The sequence below is a fragment of the Arachis hypogaea genome, chromosome 19, assembly GCF_003086295.3.
Source record: "Arachis hypogaea cultivar Tifrunner chromosome 19, arahy.Tifrunner.gnm2.J5K5, whole genome shotgun sequence".
In the NCBI taxonomy this organism is placed as follows: domain Eukaryota; kingdom Viridiplantae; phylum Streptophyta; class Magnoliopsida; order Fabales; family Fabaceae; genus Arachis; species Arachis hypogaea.
Window position 1 is genome coordinate 141,381,403 of NC_092054.1, and position 16,122 is coordinate 141,397,524.

The 16,122-nt window shown below is 34.8% G+C and overlaps 1 protein-coding gene across 1 annotated transcript; it reads left to right on the plus strand.

The window, feature by feature from the left end:
• Nucleotides 1-3,078: 3,078 nt before the first annotated feature.
• LOC112778900 (uncharacterized) lies at nt 3,079-3,774 on the plus strand. The gene has a single exon (XM_025823172.1). It carries the CDS (start codon nt 3,079-3,081, stop codon nt 3,772-3,774), a length of 696 nt encoding a protein of 231 aa, XP_025678957.1.
• Nucleotides 3,775-16,122: the final 12,348 nt, after the last annotated feature.

The window sequence follows — 16,122 nt, forward strand, 5'->3', positions numbered from 1 at the left end:
TATATCATTGAATGCATTATTATTAGTTTACTCATATTGAAAATTTTGAGTTATATATTTCTTACTCCTAAAAAGTATTGTTGCTAAAAATATATAATAAATATCTATTTAGGATTTCTTAAATTTATTCCTTGTTTTCTATTCAGGTGGATGAATGGTCATTAAGGGCACAACCATCACAGGAAGTGACCCAACTTATCGCCGGAGACCGCTAGAAGGCATCTGGCTTACTCATAGTATCAGTAGGGCCTTTTGTTGATATGAGATTTGATTCTATATGTTTTGATTTAGTCTCATTCTAAGTAGAATTTTATTTAATCATTTTCCAAGACACTTGAATTTATTTAATATGATTTTATTGTGACTTAAAACATTAGATTCAAGTATGGCAAGTTCCTTATCATTGACTTGGGAACTGTCAAGAAAATCAAGCATGGTTATGTTTGGTGGCTCTGGAAAATATACCTCTGCATTATATGTTGCAGTAGTAAAAGCTAATTCAGTCGAAAAGGTTGAGTCTGAGATTCTTCAGTTTGTTGAGACAATTAAGAATAGTACTATAATTTTTCAGATTATAAGTGACTTGTCTGTAAAAAAAATCATAAGATTTGGTTGATGACATTTTAATTTTCATGTAATGCTTTAAATTTGGAAGATATTTTAAGGTTTATAGTAAATTATAATTATGTTTTAGAGTGATTATTTATCATTTTTATTATAAAACAGTTTTTTCAGTTAAACTACGATTAGACTAATAACCTAATAATTAAAGCGGTTTGATATCGATTTTCAGAACCTTGTCCAAAACTCATCCAAAAATAATTGTGGTTATTACTTTTGTTAAATAATTATTATATACCGCACTTAGAATAGAAAATATTAATTTTGATAGTTTGTTTAAATTTAATTTTGGTTTGTTATTTTTTTTATTAGATTTAAATTTAAATTTGAATATTTCAACTTTAAAGAGATGTGATTTTAAAATTTAGATATATGAGAGAGAAGATTTGAGACATAATATCTAAAAATAATTATTATAATTAATTTTTAAAATTTTTATAGATAATAACTGATTAAAAGATGAATTTTGATGGATATCTAGTTGTAAAAAATGTTAAATGAAACCAAAAAAAGCATATACATTTTTAGATAAATATATATTATTAGATTATTTTGACATATAATGTATAAAATTTACTTGATATACATTCTAACCCAATTCACAATTTAATAATAACCTTTTTTTTTTTTATCATCATCAAGATAAAATGCTCTCCTGCCTTAGAATGTGTTTGTAACTTGAATTTTTAAGGCGAGATTAATTTGTAAAAATATTTTCTATTTTAATTTTTTATTTTTATTTTTATTTTTTAAAATTAATTTTTATTTTTAATTTTTCACATTTTAGAAAACGCTGTTGATTTATGAAAAGAGAATTTTTTTTTTTCAAAGTCAGATAATTTCATTCTGAAATTAAAGAAGCATATAGATGTCCATATATGCGACAAATAAAAAAAATGAGGGACTCCCAACGCTTTACTATAGAGGTAATATCATATAATAATCTAATAAGAGAAATAAGAAAGTAAAGTGCTCATCAATTAGGAAGTGAAATTTTGTTGAAACTCTTTCTGCAGTTTTAAAGCTGATGCTATTATCTCTTCCACACTAGTTGATACATTATAAAAAATGAACCTGTTCCTAGCCCCATAAGGACTAGCTCAAAATCACCATCATTATTTTCTGAGAGGAGCTATCGGGTTGGGTACGTAAGACTCCCATTCTCAAGTTCCACTCAACATAGAAATCAGAGTCGTCGGTGCCCCTTCTAGTAGCTGGTAAGCCCATTTTTGACCAAACTTTCTTTGATTTTACACAATAGAAGATGCGATGATTGATTGTTTCTAGAAATTGTAGGCATCTTCGGCAGGTAAGTTGAATCGATGGGATGCGATGATGAAGCTTTTGCAGCACTGGAAGCTTTTCATGAAAGCCCCTTCAGAGAAAAATCTTAATCTTCGCTGGGATTTTCAGCTTTCACAGTTCTCACCACAAATTTCGTTATCTCATAATCTCTGGAAAAAATTCAATGGGAGGATGCGAGAACCCATAAGCCATACGGTACCCAATACTCACTTCATACAAACCGCTTTTATTAAGGGCCCAATAAATTTTATCTTCTCCACCCCCAATTGTTGTTGCTAGCATATAGTAACTAGTGCCCTCAGAAAAAATACTTCTAATTAGAGTTTGATTCCACTGACCATTAGAAAGTATTAAGTCTTTGACCATCAATAGTGGTTGATTTTTTATATTAGAAGTTTCAGATGAAGAAACAACATAAGGATGTGGAGGAGCAAGCCAAGGATCGCTGAAGATTCGGATACTGGACCCATTACCAACTTGCCAAATCAGCCCCTTTTCAACAACCTTACACCCTTTCAATATGCTATGCCACCCCACGAAGGTAGTGTTCTGATCTCTGCATTTATTATAAAACTGTATCGAAAATATTTACCTTTGACGAGTTTAGATAGGAGTGATTGTGGTTGAAAGACAAATTTCCAATACTATTTTGCTAATAGCGCCAAATTCTGAGCCCCTAGGTCCTTAAAACCTAGTCCACCTTCCAATTTTGATCTTGACATAGTATCCCAACTAACCCATGCCATATTTTGCTCTGTACTTTTTTGACCCACTAAAATTGAGAGAGTATGTTGTGAATTGATAAACCCCAATATGGTGGTTTATCTTGTGTAGAATTTGGGAGATTTTATCAATATTTTCTGTACTTATTCATATAAAATTAATAGTTTTGTGTCTTCTTCCCAATTTCGCTTCATGGTTTAAAACATGCTTCTTTGACCTTAAAAATGCTATATCTTAATCCTCTTCTATTACCATTCGATGCCATAATATGTTTGTTGAGTGGATTCAGGATCTATAGGGCAAGGATGACCTAGAAGATGGAAAGGAAGCATGCACAAGTGGAAGAAACATGAAAAATGGAGCTTTGGAGAATTGGCCGTGACGCGCACACGTGATTGACGCGCACGCATGGAAGCATATTGCTGGAGAATGACAGGTTTGATGAAGAAATATGGCATCATTCACAAGGTGGCTATGGCCTACCACCCCCAAACAAATGGCCAAGCCGAGGTCTCTAACCGGGAAATTAAGTGCATACTAGAGAAGATTGTAAAGCCTCATAGGAGGGATTGGAGTTCTAAGTTCAGAGATGCGCTATGGGCTTATCGGATGGCTTATAAGACACCAATTAGTATTAGTTCGTTCCAGTTAGTCTATGGAAAGGCTTGCCATCTCCCGGTAGAGGTAGAACACAAGGGTTATTGGGCCATCAAGGAATGCAACTCAGGATTGTGGGGAGCCGGAACCGAAAGGAAGTTACGGTTGGTAGAGTTGGAGTGCCTTCGGTTGGAAGCTTATGAGAATTCAAGGCTCTATAAAGAGAGGGTGAAGGCGGTGCATGATAAGAACATCAAGAGAAGAGAGTTTAGAGCTGAGGATCTAGTCCTTCTATACAACTCAAGATTGAGGTTAATGCCAGGCAAGTTAAGGTCAAGGTGGGAAAGACCTTATAGGGTGAAAAAGGCTGAGCCATATGGGGTCTTTCACTTGAGTCACCCTTCAAGCCCTACAATCTTCAAAGTTAATGGTCACCGTCTAAAGCTTTATCATAGAGAGAAGATGAAAAACAACAAGGAGGTTGAGGTATTCCTTCTTGAGGATGCACCCGAAAGCAAAGAGATCTAAGCTCATGACCATCCAACTTAAGGACGTTAAAGAAAAGTGCTAGGTGGGAGACACCCCACTATGGTATGATCTTCCTTGTATATAATCTCTTGCATGTAGTTTTTAGAATCTTTACTTGATTTTGTATTTGTTTGATTTTGTGAGTTTGTTTAAGTATGCTTGATTTTGTTTGGTCTTATTGAGCTTGTTAGAGTATTCATGAAGATTTCTTTCATCTTGCCTTGGTTAATTTGGTTATGTTGAAACAAATGCTTAATTTTGAGAATTGCATGAAATTTTGAGTATTTTTGAACTATCTAGCTTGATTGACTGCCAAGATTGTGTTAAAATTGCCTTTCTTCATGTTTATGTTAAAAAAAAAGAGGTCGCCCCACGCGTGCGCGTCGACGCGTTTCCACCATTCCTGGTCCAAAAACCAGAGAGTTACGCTGGAATTGTGCGCAAATGGTGTTGGGAGCACAATTGCTCTCCACGCGTAAGCGTCAGTGACATGCACGCGCCACTTGTCAATTTCGCACACCCACGCGTAAGCGTGGGCGACGCGTACGCGTCGATTGTGAATTTTGGAACTCCTGGTACAAAATCCAGAGAGTTGCGCCATTTTTGTGCGAGAGTTGTGCTTGGCGCACAATTGTCACCCACGCATGTACGTTGCCGAGGCGGACGTGTCGTTTGTACTGCACGCCAACTCCTGGTACAAAATCCAGAGAGTTGCGCGAAATTTGTGTTGCCTCTATGCGCAGCGCACAACTATTCCCACGCGCGCACGTCACCCAACCTACCCATGCGTATGCGTGGGCGACGTTCATGCGTCATTGCTCTGTTTTTATCACCCACGCGTACGCGTGGGTGAGGCACACACGTCACACCCCCGACGCAGCTGATATTCAGCGCGTCCTGTTTCTCCCTTCCTTCTTTATTTTCTTTCTTCTACTCTTTTTTCCTCTCTTCTTCCTTCTCCATACTACCTCTTCTCCGCCCATCACCACCGGCGAATTCATCAACCGGAAACCACCACCTCCGGTGGTCCCATATTTCTCTCTCCTCTTCTCTCTTTCCTCTCCTCTTTCTCCTTCTTCTCCTTTTCTCACTTATACCCAACCTCACTTTCTCCCTCTTTCAAGGTTGCATACCTCTTCTTTCTCTTTTGTTTCTCCTTAAAAACTTTTCCTTACTATTGCATCTAATTACTTTACTCTCTTTGTTTTGGATGCATTTTACTTTTGTTGTTTGTTTGTTTGTTTGTTCCCTCTTATTTCTTTTCTTCCCTTTTATTTTCTTGTATGGGTGTTGAACCTCATTTACATTTGAATTGGTGGATTCTTTCATCTCTCTTAGCTTGTTGTGCTATGGTAGATAACATTCTATTTTAGGTCACATTTCCCTTGAGATTATCAATCTTGCTTGTTATTTACAACTTGCACTACATGAGCATTGAGCGTCACTTCCATGATTTTTCATCTTCAATTGCTTATTGTTTATGGTTTACTATTCTTGTAGCATCATGTAGGAATGAGTGGTTCAATGCTCTCTAACCCCATATTCTACCATTTCTAGACTTCATTGTCTTGGAGTTAGTTGAGCGAAAGGTTTTCCTATAACCCCCACCTTTCTTGCATGTGCTTATCATTGTGTTATTGATGCTTGAGTTTATTCTTCTCATGCTTTATACTTGCATACCTCTCTCACTTTTGCATCTCATGCTTGTGATATGCCTCCATGATTACATTATTGTCTTACTTACATGTTGCAGCTATCTTGTCTTCAAGACACTTTACTCCTTTGTGGCATTATTCTTCACTTGCATTGTATTAATTCTGGTCTTCTGTCTCTCTAGGCTTAATGTTTTTTCTCTTTTCTTTCTTTTTAGGATGGCCACCGAAAAGGAAAGGAAAAGATCTCCAAAAAAAGCCGTCTACAGCTAAGAGTTAAGAGAGCAACTCAAAGAACAACTGTTATGGCGCAGCCTTCCTCGAAGGCCAAACCACTTGCTAAGTGGTTGAAGAGCTCTAGCCGCATTGATGAGGCAGAAGAGGAAGTTCCCGCAAAATTCACCAATCCACCTACGGTAGAAACCGACAATCCGGAGTCTACCTCGGATCATGGCAAAGAAGTAATCAAGAGGTGACCAAGGAAATGTCCTTGTCCCACCGTCATATGACCATTGCGAGGGATACTCCCGGATCCACTCTATTCTTCATTGATAGCACGGAGGACCGTGCAAATCTCTAAGTATGGGGAGGTCGTTTACCAACTTTCGTAGGTAACAAATGTTCTTTTCTTTTCAACATCCAAAATATTAATTTTCTTTTGTTAAGTAGGATAATTTGCATTGCATGGTTAGTTTTTGTATTTAAACACTTTTTGCATGGTAGTTGTTCCTTGTTAGGACTGCTTGGTTAGGGTGATGATTTCTTTTCCAAGAAACTGTTTTTAGGGCGTCCTACCAATTTGAAAAATTTTTTGTGTTGAACTTGCTTGAAAGAATTAATTTTGGAAAAGGTTTTTGAGCTAAGAACACAAGCATGTGAGTTTTGAGCCCAATTGTGTGGTTACATCATATAACCACTTATTTCTATTCTTGTGTGCATTGTTCTCTTTCTATGATTGCAATCCTTGATTTGCTTGATTCTATATGTCCATTATTTTGTATATGAATGCATTTATATGATTGAGGCCATCGCTTCAATAGCTCACTTACCTAAATGGCTCTACCCTTTTATCCACCATTGTTAGCCAATTTTGAGCCTATGCTAAACCCACTTGTTCTTAATTTTAGCACATTACAAGCTTTAAAGCGAAAAACAATAAATGTCCTTTATTTGGATCTTTGATTAGCTTAGGCTAGTGAGTGTATGTATCATTCAAGTGTGGGAAAACTTGGGACATTGGTAAGGGTGAAAGTGTGTTTTTGTAGTTTTTATTGAAAATATTAGGAATTTGGTGCATACTCATGTATCGAATGTTTGAACCATATGCATTGGTATCATTGTATATAAGTCATAAAAAGAGAAAAGCAAAAGAAAAATAGAAAAAAAAAAGAAAAAATGTTGAAAAAGAAATAGAAAAATAAAAGAAACAAAAATATATAGAAAAAAATGGGAAAGCAATAAAAAGGGAACAAAATGCCCCCAAGGCGAAACCAATAATAACCAATGCATATGGGTTACGAATTGAAAGAAAATGCATGAGTGTGTGAAAAGTGAATGAATGGGTAGCTAGGTTATGTATTAGAATTGTATAGGTTGTTGTGTGTGTTAGGTGATAATCAAGGATTCAAATTTCAAGCTCACTTGGCCATATATACATCCTTACCCTTACCCTAACCCCATTACAACCTAAAGATAAGCCCTCATGATGAATGTACGCATGCACCGAATAACTCCTTATTCCCTGCTTTCACAAGCTTTCTTCTTGCAAGTTGTTTACACTCCATTGCGCTATTTGAATTGGTAGTGTTCATGGATTATCATATCACTTTAGCCCTGCTCGTTCATGTGTGTTCTTGGAAGCTGATTCACTTTTGACCAAGTAGATAGAAGCATTTTCATTAGCTGCATCCATGTAGGTAAATTGCATTTTATAAACCTCATTCTCCTATGTTCTTTGGTCTTTTAATTTTTTTAGCATGAGGACATGCTTGGTTTAAGTGTGGGGAGGTTTGATAAACCCCAATCTGGTGGTTTATCTTGTGTAGAATTTGGGGGATTTTATCAATATTTTTCGCACTTATTCATATAAAATGCATGGTTTTGTGTCTCCTTCCCAATTTCGCTTCATGGTTTAAAACATGCTTCTTTGACCTTAAAAACGCTATATCTTAATCCTCTTCTATTACCATTCGATGTCGTGATATGTTTGTTGAGTGGATTCAGGATCTATAGTGCAAGGATGACCTAGAAGATGGAAAGGAAGCATGCACAAGTGGAAGGAACATGAAAAATAGAGCTTTGGAGAATTGGCCGCGACGCTAGGCATGGCGAAAATCCCCAGCGGGGCGGGTACCCACGGGGATTTACCCGTCGGGGAGCAGGTATGGGGGCAATTTTTACCCACGGGGACGGGGACGGGGCCTCGTATAGTAAACGGGGCGGGGCGGGGGTAGAGGTCCCCGCCCCGTGGGATCCGTTAATTCCCCGTTTGTGTGAAAAGACAAAAATACCCTGATATATATATATATATATATATATATATATATATATATATATATATATATATATATATATAATATGTGAACTATACTAATGAGTAATAAACCCTAGCCGTCACATTCCTGATTCCCCTACTTCAGAGACAGAGAGCAAGAACTACTCTCCATTCCTCCTCAAACCCTCAGCCCCTCCTGGCTCTTTTCCGCTGACCGCCGACCGCCGCCTTCCACCCTCTGGTCTCTCAGCGACGCCTCCCACCCCAGACCCCTTGAGTGGCTCGGTTCGCTCACTGAAGGTGTCGAGGCAGTCGAGCTCACCATCGCGGGCTCCGGCAACGTCGTCTTCTTCTCGTGGTTGCAGCAGACTCGGCAACGTTGTCCTCTTCTCCTGGTTGTCATCTTCTCCTTTTTACATCACCGGTCTTCGCTAGTCTTCCTTCCCCTTTTTTTCGTCAGGTTCAGGTAAGTTAGCCTTGGTCTTCGCTGGTTTTCCATCCCCTTTTCTGAATTTAGATTTCTAAATTAGGGTAAAAAATTTCTGTGATCTAAATTAATGAGATTTCAATTAATTTGAATTTCTGTGTTTTAAATTTATGGATTTCTGAGTTTTGAATTTGTGAATTTCTGATTAGGTTAATGAATTTTTGAATTTCTGATTAGGTTAACTAATTCATATGTTCGTTGCATAATCAAGAGGCTGATACATGAAAGTATGAGTACCTTTATCTTAAGAAATTGTTGCTGCTAATTAGGTCTTGCTGTGTTAATATATATATATATATATATATATATATATATATATATATATATATTGATTAAATCAAACATACAAATATATTCGTTGTCTCATCTACTGAGTTACTATTTGCTTATGTATTTTATTGGTTAATAATGGATTTTAACAATTAATGATTAATTTTTCGCATAGAATTCCATTTGCAAAAGCCTGGATTGTAATTTGTACCGTTGCTCTTATTGAAATATTTTGTAGTGCCAAGAAATAGTTCATGACAGGACAGTACTGCACTAATTTATAAATTTGTTTGTGAAGTTGTCCCTCTATTTTTTCATTGTTTCTTAGTTTGATTAATTTATATATTATTATGCATAACACTATGATCATCACACTAATATTGTAATCAAATCTCATTTTTCTGTGTGTTCTATTTACTGATAGTGTATTAGGTTCCTTGCCAACGTATGGTTGCTAAAATAGATTTATCATAACAGTTTAATTGTTATTTACTAATAATATATTGGTATTTAATTGTGTATATAAGACTCTTAAGTTAGTGAGTAATTGAGTCAAACAATTCTGCTGATAATGTATGTGTATTTAATTATGTATATATTTCATGATTTATAGAATGTCTTCTTCGGATGCATTGTGTATATATCATAGTGAGTAATATTTGGTTGTTTATGGATATGTTTGGATGTTTATGTTTGTTGTTATTGCTATTTAAGTCTTTAAAGACTATGAATATTATGTTTGTAATGACAATTGAGGATTATCTTTGATTTTCTCTAATTTTTCCTATTTTTCAATTTTTATTAATTTTTACAAAAATCCGCGGATATCCGCGGAGACCCAGGTCCCCGGCGGATACAGGGTCCCCGTTACCAGTCATGGGGACGGGGCGGGGACGGGGACAAATATTGTGGGCGGGGGGCATATTCCCGCCCCCATGGGGACCCGTTGCCATCCCTACGCGATGCGCACGCGTGATCGACGCGCACTCGTGGAAGCATATTGATGGGTCTCGCGTGCAAGAGCTGATGCACTCGCGTGGTTTGGAAAATTCCACCGACGCGTACACGTGCCTGACGCGTACGCGTGCCTCACAAAACTCAAATGACGCGCACGCGTGACGCGCAGCACGTGACCTCATTAATGAACTCGTGGCTGGCAATTTTTGGGAGGCTCTAGGCCCAAATTCAACTTGATTTTGCATCGAAAAGACCCAGGAATTGAGGGAGGAAAGGAGGATTCATCATTACACATAGTTTTGAGCTAGTTTTGGAGTTTTATGTTTCTAGAGAGAGAAACTCTCACTTCTCTCTAGGTGTTAGCCTTCTCAATTTCAATTTTACTTGGATCCTTTGGTTAGATCTGTTTTAAATTCAATTTTACATTACTTGGATTTATAGATCTCATTCTCCTACTCTCATTTAATGTTCTTGTTATTCTAGTTATTTTGGATCTTAGATTTGGATCTTGTTTACATTGATTTCTATTAATGCATTGAGGAATTTCATGATCATTATTGTTAATTGCTTTGTTGTTGTTAGTTGTTTGTAGTGGATAACTTTGATTTGAATTCTTTTCTCAATTTTACAATGTCTTTCATTCTTGCTCACCAAGTGTTTGAGGAATTGTCCATTGTAGTTATGGAGTAGATTTTCACTCTTGGCTCGGGGTTGGGTAATTGGAGACATTTGAATTGTCAAAGTCTTTTGTAATTGATAATTGGAAGTTGCTAGTTGACTTGAATGCCACTAAAGCTAGTCTTTCCTTAGGATTTAACTAGGACTTGTGGACTCAATTTGATTATCTCCACTTGACTTTCCTTCATAGTTAGAGGTTAATTAAGTGGAGCAATAGCCAATTATTGTCACAATTGATGGAGGCAATGATGATAGGAATTCCAATTCTCACCCCTAGCCAAGGATTTTACATTGATTGATTACCATTCTCTCTTGTTATTGCAATTTCTTAGTTTCCTTATTCCAATTGTTGATTGTTCATTGTTTTAGTTTCATGTTCATTTACTTTTTTTGTATTCAACTCCAAAATACCAAGAGAAATCCTAACCAATGACATGCATCTTAGGAAAACTCCTAGGGAGAATGACCCGGGATTCTACTCCCGGTTATTGATTTTGAATGATGGTGACACATTTTCTAAATTTGGTGCGAGATAGCTTGTTGGTTTAGACTATACTCACAACGGAATTTTATTGGTAAATTCTAGACCGACATAAAATCTCACATCATGAATCTCCCTAATTAAAGTGTCAAGAAGACGAAAACATGATAATGAATAAATTGGGATAGCCTCCCCAATAGCTTTGATTAAAACATGCTTGCCTGCAGAGGAGAGAAGTTTTCTTTTCCACCCTTAAAATCGCTTCCTCACGTTGTCCTTGATTTCTCCGAAGGTGGCCTTTTTTTATTTTTGGACTATAGATGGAAGACCCAAATATTTATCATGTGCACTAATATGAACAATTTTCAATTTTCGAGCCAGTAGTAATCGCACAGCGGGAGGAGTATTATTACTAAAAAATAGAGCTGATTTATGCAAATTAACTTTTTGGCCACTGAACCCCTCGTATGACTAAAGAAGATTGAGAATATTTTCACAGCTGTTTTCTAACGCTTTGCAAAAAAGGATTGAGTCATTCGCAAACAATAAATGATTAACAGTAGGACATCTTCAGTTGATTTGAATACCTTCAATGAGACTGTTTTGCTCTGTATTGTTTATCAAAAGGATAATCTTTCTCCACAAAAAAGAAAAAGGTAGGGAGATAGAGGGTCTCCTTGACGGATACCTCCATTATTTGGTTTGAAAAAATTAAAAGGTTGACCTTCAACAATGACAGGATAAGAAACTGTAGTCACCACCTCTTGTATCCAACCAATCCACCTAAATTCAAATCCCAGCTTCTCCAAAATGAATCAAAGAAAATGCCACTTAACATGATCATAGGCTTTGCTCATATCCAATTTAACAACCATTTCACTCGATAGACCCCTCTTCTTTGTCTTTAGATAGTGCATACATTCATGAGCGACTAGGACATTGTTTGAAATCAATCTACCCCTAATGAAGACACTTTGATTAGGACTGATCAGCGAAGTCATAAATTTTTGTTGCCGATGGACTAGTACTTTAAAAATAATCTTATACACAACTGAGAAAAGGCTGATGGGTCTAACCTGTGTTATATCCTTTGCATCAGGAATCTTAGGAATGAGATAGATTTGTATATGGTTGAAGCTCTTTAGTAGTCTACCACTGACAAAGAAATCGTGGACAGCCTTAAAAACATCCTCCCCTACTAAACTTAAGTAGAATTGAAAGAATTCAGCCGTAAATCCATCATCACCAGGGACACTCTGGGGTGAATACTAAAGACCGCACATTTTACCTCATCAAAACTGACCGGTCTAGTTAATTTTTTGTTCATGGTTGCTGAAACTTTGGTGTCAAAATCTTCGAATGCATGTGCCAGATTAGCTTGGTTAATCGATGTGAAGATATCCTTGAAGTATGTTTCAGCTACTTGGGCAATTTTCTTAGGGGTGGTAGCACACGTACCATCATTCTTTTCCAGTTTTCAAATTATTATTTCTCCAGATTCTGGATTAAATTGATTGGTGAAAGAAACTTGTATTTCTGTCCCCTTCTTTTAGCCACTTTACACGAGATTTCTCCCTCCCATAGCTTTTCTCCCTAAAGTAAGCATCCTCAAGTTTATTTTCCAAGGCTTCAACCTATTCTCCCCCTATAATATCCTCTTCTCTGAGAATTTCAAGCTGAGATGTGAGTTCACCAATGTCCTTCTTCGAATTAGATTTGTTCTATTGCTGCCATTGAATAATACAGTGCCTACAATGCTTCAATTTTTGAGCAAAAAAAAAAAATTGCTGAGCCATCCACCCATTCCTTCCAAGCTTCAGTGATAATTATCCGAATTTCTTCTAAACCACACCATCTCTCTTGAAACTTAAACCTCTAATTAGATTTTTCCATGACTAGATTTGTATCAAGGAGGATAGGCGCATGCTTTGAACCGTTTTCTGCGAGCCGAGACAGCGAGGCTGATGAAAAACAATCCATCCACTCACCATTTGCAAGTGCACGGTCAAGTCGCTCCCTGATCTGGTCCTGCCCTCATCGCTTATTAGTCCAGTTGAACCTTCTCTCAATCATACCCAAGTCCTTCAGTTCACCACCATCAATAAAATTCACAAATTCACCCATCCAAACTATTTAAATGTACCCCAATCAGCCCCTAAGAACAGTTTAAAACATGATCAGTTACCTTGGTAGCTATAAAAAACTCTTTTTCAGCAAGAATCTCAACCGCTGTGCCCTCCTTCCATGCTAAAGCCAATCCACCAGCTATACCCGTCAGACTAGCAATCCTCCAATCCGTAAAATGACAAAATCTCAACTTACTTTCCATCAGACGAGATTGATTTTTTGTTTCACATAGAAACACAATTTTGGAGGAGTGAAATTAGCACATCCCTTTAAGGTTATGAACTGTCAGGGATCTTCCCAAACCGCGACAATTCTATGAAAGAACTCTCATGGCGAATTAAAAGGGATGGGATAAAGAAGGAAATAAAAAAAATTAAATAAAAGAATTGACAAAAATTAAACATTGATCTAGAAGGCACAAGAATTCTGTTTTGAAAAAAATCCTAGTAAAACAAGTTGAAGAAGTATGTACTCCTCACGTGAAAAGAGAATTTATTTCTAAACTAAAAAATAATGAAAATATATTTGGTTGGTTTATTTTCAAAATGTATTTTTAATATTTAGAATTTAAGAATTATATTTTTATTCAATTATAATTTTAGTTATTTAATTTTTTATTAAGTTAACATTAATTTTATTCATTATAAAATATGAAATAAATTACTATCTTAGAATAATTAATTATATTCATAATAAAAAAAGATTATTTACAATGTAAAACATATAATATTTTAGAAAGTTATACTATTTTATTTTATAAAAATATATCTCAACAACTATAAACTATGTAAAAAAAAAGTTCTAAACATAAGTAGTTCATACATATACAAGTTTAAATTAGTAAAATCACTGGCTACATAAATATCAAAAATATAAATACCTATGAAAATTGATTATTGATTCACTACACTATATATAATAGTTAGTTTGGTTGTTAATTATTTCATTAAAAAAAACTTATTTTCATTTATTTAAATGATGCAAGATCAGATATATACATGTAAAATAATTAATAATAAAATAAATCCATCAAAATTACACAAAAGAATACTAAAAATTAGATACTTACAACAAAAATCTTAAAATTTGTACTTTAAACATATTTTTTTTGTAACAAATAAAAATTAAAAAAGTAATGAATAAATTATTAAAATTAAAAGAAAATTTAAAAAGATAAAAACCAACTTTTTTACTAGTATTTCTTTTATAATTTTTATTTACTAGTACTTTCTTAATTAATTGTTCATTAAATAAATTATTTTCATAATAAATCATTTTTTTATTTTATTGAAAAAAATATTTATAATATTTAAAAAAATAATGTGAAAGAGACAATTTAAAATAAAAATATTTAAAATTAATATTTTTAAATATAAAAATAAATTATATCAATATTAAAAAATAAATATGAGATACAAGTACAAAATAAATAAAATAGATAAGATAAGAGTACAATTAAATTTGATTTTAAAAATAGAGGTACAATTCAAAAAGAAAATATAGTTAAAAAAGAGAATATTTATTTTATCTAATATTTTCACCTTTTAAGATCAGTTTTCACTTTATTCCTACTTATATTTCTTTATCTTTGCACACTTATAAGAATACGTAATATGCTATATTTTTTTTTATAAAATAAATTATTTTTTGTTTTTGAAAAAAAAAATTAAATGTGTGTTTTTCTCCGTTACCATGTATGTAAGACACGGCAGCTTAGCAATGTAACAAAAGACGAGTAAGACACACCAGTAGTGTATCTTCAGTTTTTTTTTTTGTCATTTTTTCGTATCACAATTTTCCCGGTCCACCGCTTACTTCATTAAAATTAATTTTTTTTTTCAAAGTTCAAACTTGTTACTGGCTTTTTCTCTTCTCTATTCTTCAGCGGCAAAGCGATTCCTTTTCTTTCTAAAGAATATCAAAAGTTGGGAAATAGTAGATTTACACACAGTAATATTTTTTCTGTTATTTTCTATCATTTTTTCAGTTACTTTTTAGTAGCCAATCAACCTCGAAATCCCAAAAAAAACCCAAAGCTTCTTATGCTTTCTCAGCTGTTTTCTATTTTAAAGGGAATGTCTACCCTCTTGAGTATGTCTCTTATGATTTCTTGAACTCCTCTTTAATTTTTTCAACCTTTAATCTTTATCTTCAAAGAAAATCAAATTTTTTTGTTGTTGATTCTTCTCCAAATTCTATTTCAGTATGATATTTTTCTTTAAATTTTTTATGAGTTTGGTTTTTTGGATAATTTTTTCTATTTCTATCTTTTGATGGGAGCTATGCTAATTGTTTTAAAACATTATTCAATCCCATTCTAAAATAAGTCTCTTATTTTGCTTAGGAGATTCATATTGATTCTTCACTATATTTGCTGACTTTTTAAAGTAATTTTTTTAGTATCAGGTTTGAATTATACTGCTTGGGAAATATTTTCTTTAATGTTCCTCTCTTTATAGGCATTACACAGTGTCCTTAAGCATTGGCTATCCTTCCAAACTATACGATTTTGACATTGACTCTGTGACCTAACTTGGGTTCAGTGTGATGCACCATGTAAAGGTTGCACTAAGGTAAACATAAAGTTTAAGCCACATTATGAAATATTAATACAACCATTTTGTCATTGCAAGATTTTTATTTGGTCTCTGTCTTGTCTTTCGGTCTTTCACAGCCACCAGATCAATTGTATAAGCCCAAAAATAACCTTGTGCAATGTGATGAAGAGTTGTGTGCTGGAATTCACTCATCAAATGAGTATCAATGTGCTGCCCCGAACCAATGCGACTATAAGATTGAGTATGCTGACCAAGGGTCTTCTCTGGTGTGTTAGTTCGAGATCACATTATCTCGCCGTACACCAATGGCTCTCTGGTACGCCCAAGGATAGGTTTTGGGTGAGTATTTTCTTTCTATCTTTATGTGTGATATTGGTTGTACAATCATTATGCATTAGTCTTAGGCCGTGTTTGGTAGATAGGGATACAAAGATAGAAAATTTAGAAGGACAAAAAATGAGAGAAACTTGTGTATTGACGTGTTATCTTGTGTTACCTACGCACTAAATACGTTTTTGTGTTCTGCCCCAACTACTAAATATAGATTTAGTATTTGAGCTGGTATTGATTCAGCTGCAAGATTAGTGTCATTGGTTACCGCTTTGATAATTGTCAATTATCAAATTATGACAATTTCAAATAAG